The sequence below is a fragment of the Stigmatopora argus genome, chromosome 10 (assembly GCF_051989625.1).
Source record: "Stigmatopora argus isolate UIUO_Sarg chromosome 10, RoL_Sarg_1.0, whole genome shotgun sequence".
Lineage (NCBI taxonomy): Eukaryota > Metazoa > Chordata > Actinopteri > Syngnathiformes > Syngnathidae > Stigmatopora > Stigmatopora argus.
The window spans coordinates 12,387,197-12,402,735 of NC_135396.1; the positions used below are offsets into that span (position 1 = coordinate 12,387,197).

The window sequence follows — 15,539 nt, forward strand, 5'->3', positions numbered from 1 at the left end:
TCAACATCAGTGGGCGGGGCTAATGCGAATGTAGACCAATCACTTTTGTTGGATACTGCGGATTTGGAAATCCAGACTCCGTGAAAAAGAACTAGAAATAATATTATAACAGTGATTAATTAATTCAGAACAATCGAGTTCACAACATAATCAAGTTAGTTTAACACTGTTAGTTTAAAAATGGTTTCTTGTGAATATAGGAATGAATATAAAAAAAAAGAAACTATCAATTACTCAGTATACAGTCAGTGTATTGAATCGACTTCATAAATTGTATTACATCAAGTCCAGCAGCATTTAAACTGGACACCATCTTCTGGGATTAAAATGCAAACCTTTATCTTTTACAACAAATCTTAAATTATCAATTCGGAGTCATCAAAAATAATCTGTACCTCTTTCCAATATGAACAACCCACATTTGAATGAATAGAAGTTATATACCAACTCATTCAATAAGCCTACTCAAGGCTTCCTACAGTTATCAGAATTTCTTTTGAAATTAATTGCCAATTGAATGAATTACCTAAATTCCAACCACTGCAAATGACCTCTAAACCTCATTAACTCTTACGAGGTTAAGTGATTAGCTTGCTCGGAATATAAATGCTAAAAATAAAACTTGACTAAAATGAGAAGATTGGTTACAGAGCTGAATAACACAAATATTGATTTTATAGTATTAAAAGCATTGCCTGTAAGTGACAATGATAGACATCCAATGCATTTTGGCAGGGAATCACTGCCAACCTTGACCAGTGAAATAGCAACCACTGAGTTAAATTAGTGGCCCAAGCGGTTGAGGACCGAAATATACAGCAACTGCTCACCAGTTACACATTCTGAAATGATTTCAAATCTGAAAATACAAAAAATCAAATCGAAGTCAAGTTGCATTTTTCAAAGCTTTTAATCAGTGTCAATCTGCAGATAAGCAGTCATGGAGTTAAACATATCTGTATACAGGCTTGTTGGTAAATTGCAAATCAGTGACGTCGCAAACCGGCCGTCCTTTAAGATGTGGGAGGAGGAAAAAAAAAAGCAATAAATATTAGCAGTCTCAATTTCGTGTCACTTTACCAACATATGCACAATTATTTTGGTCATTTCTTGATAAGGGCCATTTTGAAATAAAACCAATGTTACCTGTTTTAGAATCAAAGTTGTAGATGGTCTCAGCCTGGTCACCTAAAGGAGATTAAAAAAAGATTTAAAGCCACATAATGATTGAGTGAAATAAATTAGTCAAACAGTTAGAACACACACACTCAAACATCTGCCTGACAGAACTAAGAGTATTCATTTACTTGGTTGGTAATAATCGTAGAGCTTGATCACGGCTGGTTTCAGGTCCTCCACTGGAATTTCCTGTACCAGCTCCAAGAAGTGGAATATTGGTATGTTCTTTAGTAGCTGTTTGAGGAAAACCAAAAATGCAATGTGAAATGTCAAAATTAGTTATTAGAGCAGCAAGTCTCAAGCTCACATATCCTTACCTCCTTCAGATAAACTAGCACACGATCTTCCTCCTGTTCAACGCGCTCAACCAGCAGCGACTCTTTGAGCTGTTGGAATCATTGAGACATTAAAAAGACAACCTCACTTCTAAATTGCTATCCAAAATTTCATACTCACACTTTCGAAAGACTTGGGTTCTACTCGAAACCCAGAGAGCAAATTGATTTCCAACACCACCATGTTTGTACTGATTTCCTTACCAGTGTATCTGTGGGAGAAACAATAACATGGGTTCAAAAAGACTGACAGGATATTCTAAAAGGTGACGCATCTTCCTTTTATCCTGGATTTTATAGTTATTAGAAATAATGTCAACTGTTGTCTTGTATTAATGCTTTATGGTGCACTAGTTAAATCTTCGAATACAACCACAGCGCTAGCCTCTTCCAGTTATAACAAATTTGACATCTCTATAAAATTGAGACTTGGCATCCACATGTGGACATTGGACTAAAAAAAAAAAATTCTGTTGTCCTCTTGTGACTGTATACCAAAGTGTAAAGTTTTTTGAAATTCCCAAAAAGTCACTTGCACCATAAGGGGTTATTGCAATATGACCGTCACAATTTCGGCTGCGATTCACAACAGTCCTCTGATTGATGAACGAGTCAACGGCGTCTTACAGAGATTTTGTCTTTAGTGTGGGTCTGTGATTATCACTGGAGCAGTTAGCCTCCACTGCGATACTGAGAACAGTGGTCTCAGTGGGTGTAGGGATGTTGTAGAGCAAAGTCATCTGGGGAAACAGCACACAAACTGTTAAGAATATTTAACTTAAGGGGTGCGCCTAGTCACAGGAGAATCCCCACAGAAAACCAGTAGTTTAAAAAAAGGTAGGTTATGCAAAATGAAACTCTTTTCCATTAAAAAAATCATTGGTTTATCTACACACAAAGCTGAGTTGGTTCTTCTTTGACCTCAGTGCATAGAGTACAATTTAGAAAACCAACAGACAGTTTGTCATCTAAAAATATAGCCATGTGTCAAGTAGTACCATGATAAATAAATATTAAGGGGCAGGCATTTGCTGACCTGCACTGAAGCACACGCTGACCCCTTCACCTCCACATTGTAGTGTCCTGAAACATCATTGAGTACCTCTTCCTGGTAGAGCAATTTGTTATTCTGGTTGACGTCAAACGTTAAGAGGTTACTAGGAGAGGAAACTGTCACTGTACTGGAACCCCCTGGACTGAATACCAGAGTGGAATAAAGAGCCAGAGCCTGAAGTGCCACCACCGTGTCCTGGAACACAAATGTACAGTCACCACATTTAAAACAGAGTAATCTACTGTTGGATCATCTAATTTATGGCGTGTGAGCTCTTAATGTTAAATGACATCTTGCCGACTGAAATCTGATGTAGGGGGAGCCCTTTTGACTAGAAATCGATGTAAATTGATCCTTTAATGCAAATGTTCTCATTCTATCATGCGACCTAGTAAACATCGGTGGTAAGAATTTCTTCAAAAGAGACAAATCCTCTTCGGAGTGATTTGTTCTATAGTTACAGACATTAATTGATGTTCAACCCTAAAAGACACGAAAGCAGCACTTCAAAGAGAGTGTCAATGTATACATTTAAGAGCTATGTAAATTCATTTATTAATTTTCTGCACCGTCTATCCACAAGGTAAGTCACAAGTTTAGGTGTACCACACCTGAGTCGAAGCGAAGCCTCCATAATAGTTCTGCTGGCTCGTCAGCCATCGGACGATGCCAGAGGCGTAACCAAGGTCTTCGACAGTGGGAGAACTGCCTAGTTTGGCCAGGAGCACATATGAGGTGATCTCCACAGACAGAGACTGTGAGGTATCCGTTGATTTTTGAGACCAGTGAATGAAACCATCTGGTGAAAGAAGGGGGGGGAAATCAAAAGTTTACTGTTAAAGAAATTCTGGAATGATATTTTTGTGAAATGTTTATTGTAAAGTTAGTTCATGATTTAAAGTCAGTGAAATCTAGTTTCAAAAACCAACAATTTCTGATAGATTGTTTGTCTTAAGGGATTTCAAGGTAATCATCAAGCAAGATTTGAAACACGTACACTACGTGCTTCCCAGTTGTTTTAAATCAATTTGGCAAAGCTGACAGCAATGTGACTCAAATTACTTCTACTTTAGACCACTATATTATTTAAATTTAGAAAGTCACAATGTACAGGTGTTAGAGTACCCCTAATTGTCAGCCTACACTGCACTCAATACATATTACAAATAAAGCCCATAAATAAGATGCACTTAACTATAAGATGAGGGATTCAAAGCAAGGGAAAACACAATTTAAAATCAGAGGGTTATAGCAAACCATACAATAGTTTTAAAACCTGAATGGTTGTTATTTATAGGCAAAATTAGTATAACTTAAGGTTCCAGTCATTGGGAGGTGTAACAAACTTTTTTTAACCTAGTTCTTTTTTCCTGTCATCAAATTGACAACATTTAAGAGTACATTAGTGGTGGTCTTAATAGAAAATTTACAATGGTGGCCTTGAGAATGGTGTTTACAAATAAGTGAGCTGCATTTACAAAAGTTCTTTTGAAATATAATTTTGGGTGCAGGAGTGATTCCTTTGAAAAAAAAAAAAAGAAAATCAAGTCCCTACATCCAAGAATCAGAATTTCCATAGTAATTTGTCCAATGGATTTGATTCACAGAACAACAGTTCTCCTGTTTAAAGTTTGATGACTGCACTATATTGCAAGATATTTAACCCACCTTCTTGTATCTTAATGCCATCCAAATATTGCAAAAGATTAGCACGAGTCTCCTTATCCCCAGCCAAAGTAAAAACGTAGGCCAGCAGAGCTGTTGTATAAATGTTGCTGTGGTCATTGATGGCTGGCTTCAAGCAAGACAAGCCCTGAGCCACTGTGGCATCCTGTAAGAGATTGGTGGGTTGTAAAGGGCAAAATATGTATAAATACATTTTTTTTTAAAAGGGGAAAAAAAAGTGCTTTGATAATACTAAATTGAAAAGAGATTAATAAAATGCTCTTCATTTTCCTTTGCCCAAATATCATACATTCTCTGGACTACTATTACACTGCGAGAGTGTTTTATGTTCACATGAACTTCACAACAGTCTATGAAGCCCTTTAGAATCTTTTCATGATTTAGTGCAACTGTACACAAATAAGCTATTTTTTGGAAGTTGAAGCATGAACTCTTTGATCAGTCAATAGACTACTCTAGCTCAAATTTATTCTCCATTTATTGTGGAGGAGTATTTTTGGAATTGAAATGAAGTTGGTATTAAGAAAAACATGGCTTTCACTTACATTAACTGTTTTGCCTCCCTCCAAAAAGGCAGCGGTGACATAAGCACTTAGAGTCACTTCATCCGAAACACCACCCTGTTGAGTGAAAACATCAATTACTTTCACACACACACTTGAATCTAATTTAAAAAAATGACAAAACACACCTTCATTCTGTTATTAAAAAGTTTTCCAGACTTTTGGAAACAACCATTTTCTTTCTGCTTGCTTACAAGCCAATTCTGAGAATTTTCAATAGTGGCAGGGTCAATATAAATAAAAGAATTGGCTTTGGCAAAAGATCTCATCACAAAAGCTGTCAACCTGAGGAGTGAAATAAAAGATTTAAAATACTGTTTGTTAATCTGTCATGAACTATTCAGATTGAATATATAACACAGCATTGTTTACTGTTCCCACCAGGTATTCTCCTCTCCAGTTCCAAAAGTGCTGTAACCACCATTGGAATGCTTGTAGTTAAGTTGTCTCTGGTAGCCTTGGGGGATAAAAAGAAAAACAAGCGGATTAAAAGAAACACTTTTCCAAGACTGGACATTAATCAACTCGATTTTTCCCCCTTTAGATTTGTAAAAAGAAAAAAACCTGCAGAAACATTTAGACACTAAACATGTCAGGTTTACACAAAGGTCTGAAGGACTCACCACTGGTCAGGAAATTGAGGGTCTTTTTCTCTATGGCTGATGTCAGTTGCTGTGTGTCCTTTAGGTACTGCAAAATGTAAATGTTGGGGGCAAACAGTGCCATGTTCTGCTCTCCACAGCCATATGGCATTCGCAACAGACCATCGATGTTCTTCAAAGCCCGACCTAAAATGTCACCTGCACAAAGACATTGACTCTTCCGACTGCCCAAAATTGAATACATTCTATATGTGTATATTGAAAACATTGGCACATTTAAATCATTTGGGCAAATACCAAATATAGAAGGGAATAATTTATATTAACTAACACCATATATTGCCTTGTGCTTAACTTTGAATATCTCAAGATCATAAATATGCTGTCCCATAAGGGTTACTACAAATGTACTCTAATTTATTGTTTCAAAAAAAATCTGAAGTTTTACCCAGGACAGATACTAGACCACGTGCTGATCCTTCAATCACATTTGCTGGAAGCTTCAACTCAGTTTCTTCCTTTAGATTTCCTCCTATAGTGTAGATAGATTTCAGACCAGAAAAAAAAAATTGCTTGATTTAAGGACTGGATCAACATACATTTGTAATGTAGAAAGAAAACTTTACAATGTTATTTAGAAAAATAAATATCCAATTACATATTCCAAATGTAATGTTTTGGTTTCCAGTATACTAGATGAAAGAAAGTGGCCATATAGGTTCAATACCTTGACTGCTGTATTGATAAATTAAAAAGCCTTTCTTCCCCAAAATGTTTGCCAATTCTATGTCAAAGATGTCTTATTTAAGGACCTGACCTTTAGGGCAGAGTAGCCAGTTGTCGGTCTTTGTCACTTCAGTTCCTTCAGCCTAAGACCACAAACAATTAGTGTTTTAAATAGCCAGCCTTTAAAATAAACAATTTACCTTCACAATGAGTGTTCGTGTGACCACATCAATACGACCTCTCTCTGGCACACTCACAACCTCATTGTCACAAGAGGCATGGGATGGCACAGCTTCAGCACTCACCGTCACATTGACGACTCCTAAAAAGAACAAACCATTGTGTGAAAACCAGGACCACCCATCTTAAACGTTTTTTCTCATCAGGAAAAATCCTGTGCAATGAAAGATCCCACACCTAGTGTTGATGGGGTCAAAGTCCATTTCAAGGTCTTGCGCTCATTACCACACAAGCAGGAATTGTACTGATCACCAGAAAGGGGTTTCAGAGTAAAATCTGAGGAAGCAGGTGTAGTCACTTTGACCTGTCAGCAAAGATGAACACGAAATGACTGTTACCATTAGACATTTAGATAATGACAACTCCTTGAACAGTTACATAATCACAATTTGTCAAAATCTGAGTCAGTGACCCAAGGTAGACTGTTCCAAGATAAGCCAGAATTTATAATCTATTACTCTTAATTAGGTCTAAACTGAAACAGCGAGCAATCAACAGATTACTCTTGCAAGACACTACATTGGTGAATAGGTGTTCTGATTGGTTAGAATAACAAGCAGCCACCTGTGAAAGTGGCCAAAAATGATATGAAGTTAGATTTGGTTACATAATCAAAACAGTCAACTGTGCACAATGCAAACAAGTGCAAGTAACTATAACTCAAGTTGAAGTTTGTCACTACCATGATGCATTTGGACAGGAAGTTAAAGATGGTGGCTTTCAGCTCAAAGTGTTCTCCACGTTTGATGGAGTACGGTAGCGTGAGCTCAAGGAAGAAAGGCTGGAAGACTGTTAATTTTTGACGAGGAGCCAAGCCAAAACCCTGCGAGGACAGGCAGAAAGCTTCTGTCTCCCAAGTGGTGATGGTATCTGGGGCAGTTAGGGAGACATCCTTCATGCCAGAATTTCTGAATCAACAAGAGAATTCAATTTAGCCAAATTGTAGAGCAGTTTAGATTGAAAGACACCCTCAAACACTGATATGACAAGAAATGTGAAGTGTATTAAACCTTAATTTGCATTTTAGAAAATATCAAATAAAAAACTGAAATGATGCAACTGTCAGTCCACATTGTAGAAGTAAAAACATTTTCCAGACAGTCACTGTGCCTATTTTTTTTCTAAATGTTACCTATTGTAATATAGCTTTAAAGTATTCGTTCTTAGTTTCTGATCAATTAAAAAACTGCCCCACCCCCAAAAAAATTCAACTACACTCCAGTGTGACACATTTTTGAAAAAAATTGGTTGTTATCGTTGGCTGAAACTCCTTCTCCATCCTACCAGATACAAAATTAGAGTTAAATTGTCATGACTTTTGACAAGAGCTCACCCGACTTCCACTAGATCCCATAACCAAGTCTCTGGAAAGAAAGTACGGACGGTCTGAATCGGTTCAGCGCTGCCTGCAGGATTTCCGATAGTGCCAAGAACAGGAGATGCAATTGCATCTACCTCTTCATATCTCAGAGCAATACCTGAAAAGTACTCTATTATTAGGGTGCAGATTTGATGAAATGCATTGTAAATGGATATTACTAACCATAAGGGCTGTGATGGTACTCTTTTCCCCGATACTTGAGGCAAGTTGGCACTCTGATGGGCAGATTTGTTGCCATTTTTAGCCCGTTACGCTAAGAAAACAAAAAACAAACATGGGTCTTGCTAGTCTTGTACACAAAGAATACAGGGCTGTAAAATCACCTGGAAAACCGTAAAAGCATCATCGATTTCATGTCGAGGGTATGGCATGCTAGACCTTCTAGGTCTAACACGTAAACATTCCACTGGGTCTTCAGCTTTGTATGGAATATATGTTGCTAGTGTAATAGGCAGCAATCTAAATATCTGTGGAGGAGAAAAAACAGATATAGTAAATCAAAAAGTGCCTAGAGCCCACAGAGCTATTTACAAATACCGTAATTACTCGAATATAACACGCAGGTTTTTGCTATATAATTAATTCCAATAGTTGGGGGTGCGTGTTATAATCAAGAACTAAAATAAATTACAAATTTTCGATCGAAAAAAGCATTGTCAAACTCACTTTGACGCACGGATTTTACGTCATCTCGTACAGCCGACGCACGGATTTTACGTCATCTCGTAAAGCCAATCGGATGATGTGTTGTGGGAGGAAGAGGAAGTTGACGCATACCGGCTGTAGCCAATCCATTGTTTGCTTTCGTTTCCTGTATTTAAGTAGCGACGCGTCATCACACGTCGCCGGATCGTTCACTATCGTTGACTATCATTGACTGTTGTTAGCGGTTGCTAGCGGTCGCTAGCTGTCGTTATTCTGTTGCCTCTGTCCGTATGCGCGCCGCATGCGGCCACGTTTGTTTCCACGCCTTGGTTGATTCATTAAAGGACTCCGTATCACGCTGAATGCCTCGTCCTCTCCTGCTTCCTGTATTTGGGTCTACCTACATCCACGGTCGCGTCGCACAACGCGGCGCGACCGTAACAGATGCCCCCGATCGCGCTGCGACGACCCAGCGACGCGGCGCAATCATGAGGACAGACAAAGACAGAGAGGAACTCTTCATTTGAAGGATTCTAATGAATAAATTTGTTTGAACAAAACAATCGTGAAACGAAGAAAAAAAAAAAGGTAAGATTTCTGATTTTTGTCAGCGGGAAATTTTAGGTGCGCACTATATTCGAGTACTGCGTTTTTCCAGATATTTTTGGCCCAAAATTACCTGCGTGTTATTTTCGAGTGCGCATTATATTCGAGTAATTACGGTAGAATGCTGCTCAAATTGACCAATGCGAAAGGATTGAGATTTTTAGCAAGTGTTCATCTCATAGCATGTTAAATTAAGTCAATGTGAAAAATCGTAGTTGAAATGGCCTCACTTTCAGCATAATGTGGAAAACATTTGAATTTTGAAATATTTGCATGACAACTGGGTGAGGAAGCAAAGATAAGTTGTGAAATGTCACACTCCTGACTAGCCTCCTGGGATTCAAGTGCCATTGAAGGTTAAAAAGGCACAAGCCAGCAAATAGTAAACACATGTATAGAAGGGTACCATAAAGTGGTCAGCCTGTTTGGGTAATAATGCAAGATCCTTTTTCCATATTTACACTAAAATAACTTTTACCTTCTCGGTATTTAAAGTCTGTCCTGGCTCTTTGAGGAGGACACTCTGGTCAACAGCGCTCACCCCACACAGAGAGTTTGGCTGAGTTTTCACTTGCAAAATGGTTTCTTCACCTGGGACTGCTGAAGATTGAGAGAAGTCCACAGACACCTGTTGTACAGCAAAACACACCCTATTACAATCTGAACATTATTCATAGTATAATTACATAACATGGGTTCACTTACTTTGTTTTTGAAGCATTTCTCAGTGGTAAAGTGTGCACTCTGAGCAATCACTGCTTCACTGGGAAGCACAGCATATGCAACTATTTGCACATCTGGTGCCATCTCTGGAGAAACTTTCAACTGGAAAGTCACTTCACCCTCAGTCACTGAAAGAGCCATTTAAAAAAACAAGGTCAATATTGTCCAAAAAATGCAAATAGGCATATATATATATACACATTTATTAGATAATGGGCAAATTTGTCTTAGCACACCTATTTTATTTTGGACCATTATCTGTTTAGCTCCTTGAAGAACGATGGCTCCTCTGGCAAGGACCTATAAGAATTAAGAGGAAATATGACATGTTAAAGCCCATGAAAGAAGCATTCACCACAAGTCCTCCTCCCATTTTATTGGGACTTTATCAGACAAAGACTATTGTTGTCAATGGCAGACATTGAGTAAAATTACAACATGTAAAAACAAACTGTATACCAATTACTAATCCACCCAAATGAAATGTTGGTCAATAGAATGAACCTGTGGTAAATACAACTTTTAAAAAAGGCCTCATCAGCCACAATTTCTCTGATTTACTCTACAAACTATTAAAATGCTAGAGTGGTTGCATTTTACTACAAGTAGCATAGGACTAAGGCAGACAAAGCAAAATTACATTCTAGCTAAACCTGGGTTCAAGACAACAGTACAATTGACAGTTAATGTATATAACATCACTCACCAGATATACAAGATCAGCAAACCCCTGAGACTCTCCAACTACATTATATTGGATTGTGACAGCCTCATCTTTGTCACAAGGAATTGGTGCATCCTTATTCTTTACCACTAGGTAGCTAACACTGTTAGCCTCTAAAGAAGGCGCCTGAATCGGGGAAATCGTGATCTCTCCGTTCTCGTGGAATGGAGTTCTATAACCAGAATCCAGGTTTGGTGTGGCACTAACCTGAATAGAAAAGAAAACATCTGTTATGCATGTTTGAATTTCATTTGTTTTGAGAGAAAAAGGAGCTTTAGGTTTGCAAAAATGCAATCTATTTTGATTTGACCCTAGCACCAGTGAGCTAAACAAATACTGTTAAGCAAGGCACCAAATAACTCACCTTTGTTATTTTGCAGCTATGCTATGAATGATGTTGGCATGCTTACGATTCTAGTGGACTTTTGCTTAAAGCCTACAAAGAACCATTTTCCTAGTGTTGATTTTGCAACAATTTACATTATTTCTAGAACACCAAGGATTCAGGCAGAGAAACCGTTTGAGCAGTTTACATTTTGATCATAGGTTATTGCTTTGTAAAGTTGGTCTGAATTGGAACATTTCTCAAAGTGTGTAAAATAGTTCTTGGGTATAAAAAAGTCAAATAAGTTTGGTCTCAAATTTCAGTAATTCATGGACAATGACTCCTGTTGCAATTTTTTTTAACATTTTGGTTAACTTCATATGGATTCATGGACCTGCTTTTGTGTTATTAGGTCTCTTGTTACTTACGTAGAGGTAAATATTATCTTCGCGGTTAGCTGTGCTAAATGAGAAGCTGGCAAAGCCGTCCTTGTCAGTTGTAAGGTTCTGTCGGAGATTTGGTGACCACCTGTTTCCTTCCAGCAGGTACAGGTCCATGTTGCTAATAGGAGTATTGTTATAATGAACTGCTTTAACCTGAAAAAAAAAAAGTCACCAAGCTCCTTCAGAACACAGTTATCAGCACAAGAGTCAAATTTGTTCTTCTCCACTCACTTTTCCCTCCAGTTGTGAAGCCAGCTCATAAATCTTTGGTGTATTCTCAAATGACAGCTTTCCAATTTCATATGAAATGTGTATTCTTTTGTATTGTGAATGTGAAACATCTGCCCAATATTACAGAAAAAAAAATTATGTACACCAATATTTTCATTTTGCACCAATTGTAATTCAAATAACTTACCCGTCCCTTCTTCTATCATGTCAGCACTGACTTCCAGTACATCCTGTCCTGCCTTCTTGTCGATTTTTGTGAAAGTAGATAACTCTAAAGTAAATGTGGCACAGCCCATCTGATTTGTCTGAAAACACCAAACAAAGTGTCTTTAATCAATTTCTTTGGTCAAACAAATGCAGTGTTAGGTCTTGCACCAACTCTTTATGGGGTACTTAATTCATTGGCTATCATACATCAAATTCATTTTTGATTGTGGGAGGTTGATAGCAAATGATTGTAGCCATTCTTTCCAATTTAAATCAATGGGACGTCTGTTTTTGTCAATGGCAGGCAATAACCTAAATATTCTGATTTTAAAACTTTAAAGTTGAAACAAAGGTGATATACAACCTTTTCTTTTAAATAAAAGGTTCCAAAATATGGATAATTACCAGAAATGTATTAAAAAGATTTTAAAGAATACAAAATGTTTAAAACCTGTATTGTTATGATTGCTATTTTTTTATATCAACTTTAGAGGATTATTGTGGGCTATAACCAGAGTGCAGTTATGTGTTTTTAGTCACCAATCCTTTGTGGGGCAATGCATTAAAAACTGCTGGAGGCCCAATCAATAATGACAGGGTGGGTAGCAATCATTTGCCTGTCTAGTGTGTCACAGAGACTGGAATTTGTATTAGTGCTTGCTGTATTTACCGGCTTCATCTCCAAGTAGCATGGTTGAGGAACTACAGGGCCGTCATAGGTACTGGAGTAAATATAGGAGTAGATCGGTCGGCAAACCCCAAGACTGGCATTACCAGGCACTGGCTGTCCATAGGTGTACCTATTTATTTTAAAGAATCAAATGGTTTAGCATGTTGTTGCAAAGCAGGCAGTTATTTGACAAAATGTTTAAAATCTGACTTGATGCCAGAGTACTTACGTTGAACATATTTCAATGTTGATGTCGTCTTTGACAATAACAACTTTATCTGGTGTATTTATTTTGACATCAAATTTTGGTAAAACTAGAGCCAAAACAGACTGATCAGTTCAAATTGATTTAAAAAAAAACAAAAAAACATAAGGGGTAATAAGGATTTTTCTCCTTACCATACTTCTCCACCTTGAAACTGTGGTATAGTTTTTCTTCATTAACCGACACAATGACATGGTAGACTCCTTGCCGTGCTTCAGAGTTCAAAGAGTAAGACAGCTGCAATATTTTACCATTGGATGTTTGGTTCAGCCATTGTCCAATGCGGGAGTTGCTTGGATTCTGTCACATTAAAAGGGTTGAGAACACCGTAAAAATTATAACATTTTTTATATACACCTTAAAAATCAGTTGTGCTTCAGTCGAATGCTTCTGGTTACATAACTCAGAAGAAGTGCCATTTAATTTTAGAGTTTAACAATCACACAAACATCTCTTGTAAGAGATAGTGTACCTCGCCTAAAATTGGCCGCAAGTTTTTACCACAGTAAACTTAATAAAATAGGTGATAAACATCAAAAACGAATTTGTACAGTTTGTCACTAAATTACATTGAGCAGCTGATTTATTTTAGAAAGGGAGATGACTAAGACACCTTCAATATGACTGAGCAGCACATGAATTTGTCATACAGTTGCTAATCTCAATGACAAGTTACATAACAGTACAAATGTTTACTTGCATCAACATTTAGAATGTTAAGTATACATAATTTTAAAAAAGGTTGTATTTTAGCATTAAATAATATTTGACACACTAGAATGGAAATGCTTACCTCAATTTCAATGGTGTTATACTGCAAAAAAAACAAAAAACAAAAACACTTTAGTTTCTCTGCATCAAACGCACCACCTTCAGTTTTTAAGATACAAAACAAGTTACAGGCAAAACAATCAAAAAAGGATTTTACTTCCATATTGACTATATTTTTATGCTTTTCAGCATTACTACTAGGAATAACTTCTTTCTACTGGCCATTTGTATTCCATGTCTTAAATGTTTTTTCCCCTAATACACCCAAGCACGAATCACAAAATCAACTGATGACAGCATAGTCACACCAAATGACTCAATCTAAAAATGAATTACTGTTTAAATGCTCAAATAAACTTTGTAAAGGGTTGCCAAATATGAGCATGGGGAGGTTTACATAAGTGTTTCTTTTTTTAAACTATCGACGCAGTCATGAGGAGGTCACTGATTCAAAGGCCAGGTCAACGATCCCATCCACTGTTGTCTCTACATAAAATAATTTAATTTCAGCTTACCTCCACTAACTCCCTTTTTAAAATTAGACAGAATGTGGGTTGTAACAAGGAAATCAAGTAAAACACTCACCATTTGGGAGGCAGGTCTGAACTTTGTGTCCAGTGAAACAACTCTGAATTGCACTGAAAGGAGCATAAAATTACCCTAATCGCCATCACAAAAACAGTATAACATTTCTTGCAACATACACGATAAAAATAGTTACCCGTTTGTCCTGGAAGGTAGATAGGTTTATCCGTTTGGATGAAGGTCATTGGTTTGTACTCTCTGATTAAGATTTTTCTGATTTCTCTGGAGTAAAACATTGCACCTTTTACCTCCACAACCATTTGCCGGACCTCATCATTCTCTTTTGGAACAGGAACCTGCATAATTGATCAATATACATCTTACAATTTGATTATTTTTAAAAATACCTGATGGTCCAAACAGTCCAAACACTGGACAGTTGGAGGAATTTTGTGATTGAATTCAAGCCCACCATAAAACGGTGGCATTTATGAAAGTCTTTGCTGGATTCCTCTTTGAATAGAGTCTTGTTCTCCTCTTTGGAGTTCAAAAACACAGTCATAGTCATAGTCTCAATGGGCTGCAGCAGACTCGCACAGAAACTGGTTTCAGATCCACCTTCCAGGATCGCAGGAAATCCAACCAAGTAGCTTCTACCGTAGAAAATGAGTGAGACAGAAATAATAATGAGCAAAACAAAAACAATTGAAGCAGTGCAGATATATCACAGTTAACTTACGGTCCCGCTTCTGTCCAACCCACGCACATCCAGCTTAAGACAATGCACAACATCCAGCAGCATGGCTGATTCCTGACGCCACCCATGATTGACTAGGACGATCCTTTGCGTCGGCTTTCGTTAAATATCCACTGATGGATCCACCCCTCTGTGACACACAAATATACACCCCTTCATGAAAACACAAAAGCATGTTGCAACTGCACTTCACCCTCCTACAATGGAGGGGTGCATTGTTTATCATGTAAACTTACCATTTACCTAAACGTACCGTGCTGCGAATTGCTTTGTTTCAAGACTTAATTTTTTTATCTTCTTAATCATGATGCATTATGTTAAAGACAACTTACATTGGTTTGTGTATGGGCCACTGCCCTCTTAAAAATGTTTTGCCTAAGTTACTGCTAAATCCTATATAAAAAGTGATGCTTTTATGAATAATTAGTATAGTAATATTTGAAAATTCTGAGTTGGTCCCCAACATGCTCAAACAAACGCATCTTTTATTATTTATTTTGAGTTTGCAGTGTCAATCAAAAATTTCATGATGAGAGGAGGTTGAAAGGATAGACCTTTCCAATAATTACAAAACTTGGGCCAATGTCACCTCCCTCAACGAAACCTTATCAAAATCATAACATTTTGTCCTGTTCAGTCTGATAAAGATCCAATCACAGTATGTCCATGTCACTCAGCAACTCCTTATCAACAAGAAAATTGACCCCATTGCAAACTGCAGAGCCCTATTGTATCAAATTGTCTCACTTTCTAACCTGATATTTGATGTACATATGCACAGGGAATACTGGATAGATGTGACTGTTTTTTCCAAATGTCAAAAACATGAAAAAACAATTAGTCTGACTAGTACTAGTACGGACTTGGAATCAGTTGTTGAA

At 37.4% G+C, this 15,539-nt stretch overlaps 1 protein-coding gene across 1 annotated transcript; it reads right to left on the minus strand.

Annotated features, from left to right (window-relative positions):
• Positions 1–891: 891 nt before the first annotated feature.
• On the minus strand, positions 892–14,788 carry LOC144084016 (alpha-2-macroglobulin-like). Its single transcript, XM_077612260.1, has 36 exons — positions 14,641–14,788; positions 14,374–14,554; positions 14,098–14,257; positions 13,962–14,014; positions 13,399–13,419; positions 12,740–12,905; positions 12,570–12,654; positions 12,341–12,470; positions 11,651–11,768; positions 11,464–11,573; positions 11,218–11,385; positions 10,447–10,671; positions 9,977–10,040; positions 9,723–9,868; positions 9,496–9,645; positions 8,090–8,233; positions 7,929–8,019; positions 7,719–7,863; positions 7,068–7,293; positions 6,563–6,689; positions 6,346–6,467; positions 6,237–6,288; positions 5,868–5,951; positions 5,441–5,617; positions 5,199–5,274; positions 4,946–5,102; positions 4,800–4,874; positions 4,237–4,399; positions 3,180–3,367; positions 2,551–2,763; positions 2,142–2,254; positions 1,636–1,726; positions 1,497–1,565; positions 1,308–1,413; positions 1,147–1,188; positions 892–1,011 (listed from the first exon to the last, which is right to left on the minus strand). The coding sequence occupies exons 1-36, from the start codon at positions 14,724–14,726 to the stop codon at positions 947–949; spliced, it is 4,389 nt and encodes a 1,462-aa protein (XP_077468386.1). The 5' UTR covers positions 14,727–14,788; the 3' UTR covers positions 892–946.
• Positions 14,789–15,539: the final 751 nt, after the last annotated feature.

Coding starts and splice junctions, on each gene's coding strand:
- LOC144084016 (XM_077612260.1), bottom strand. CDS start 14,726: ATGGGTGGCGTCAGGAATCAGCCATGCTGCTGGATGTTGTGCATTGTC. Junction 12,906..13,398: donor ATAACACCATTGAAATTGAG/GTAAGCATTTCC, acceptor TTAATGTGACAG/AATCCAAGCAACTCCCGCAT. Junction 9,869..9,976: donor AATGGTCCAAAATAAAATAG/GTGTGCTAAGAC, acceptor TGGCTCTTTCAG/TGACTGAGGGTGAAGTGACT.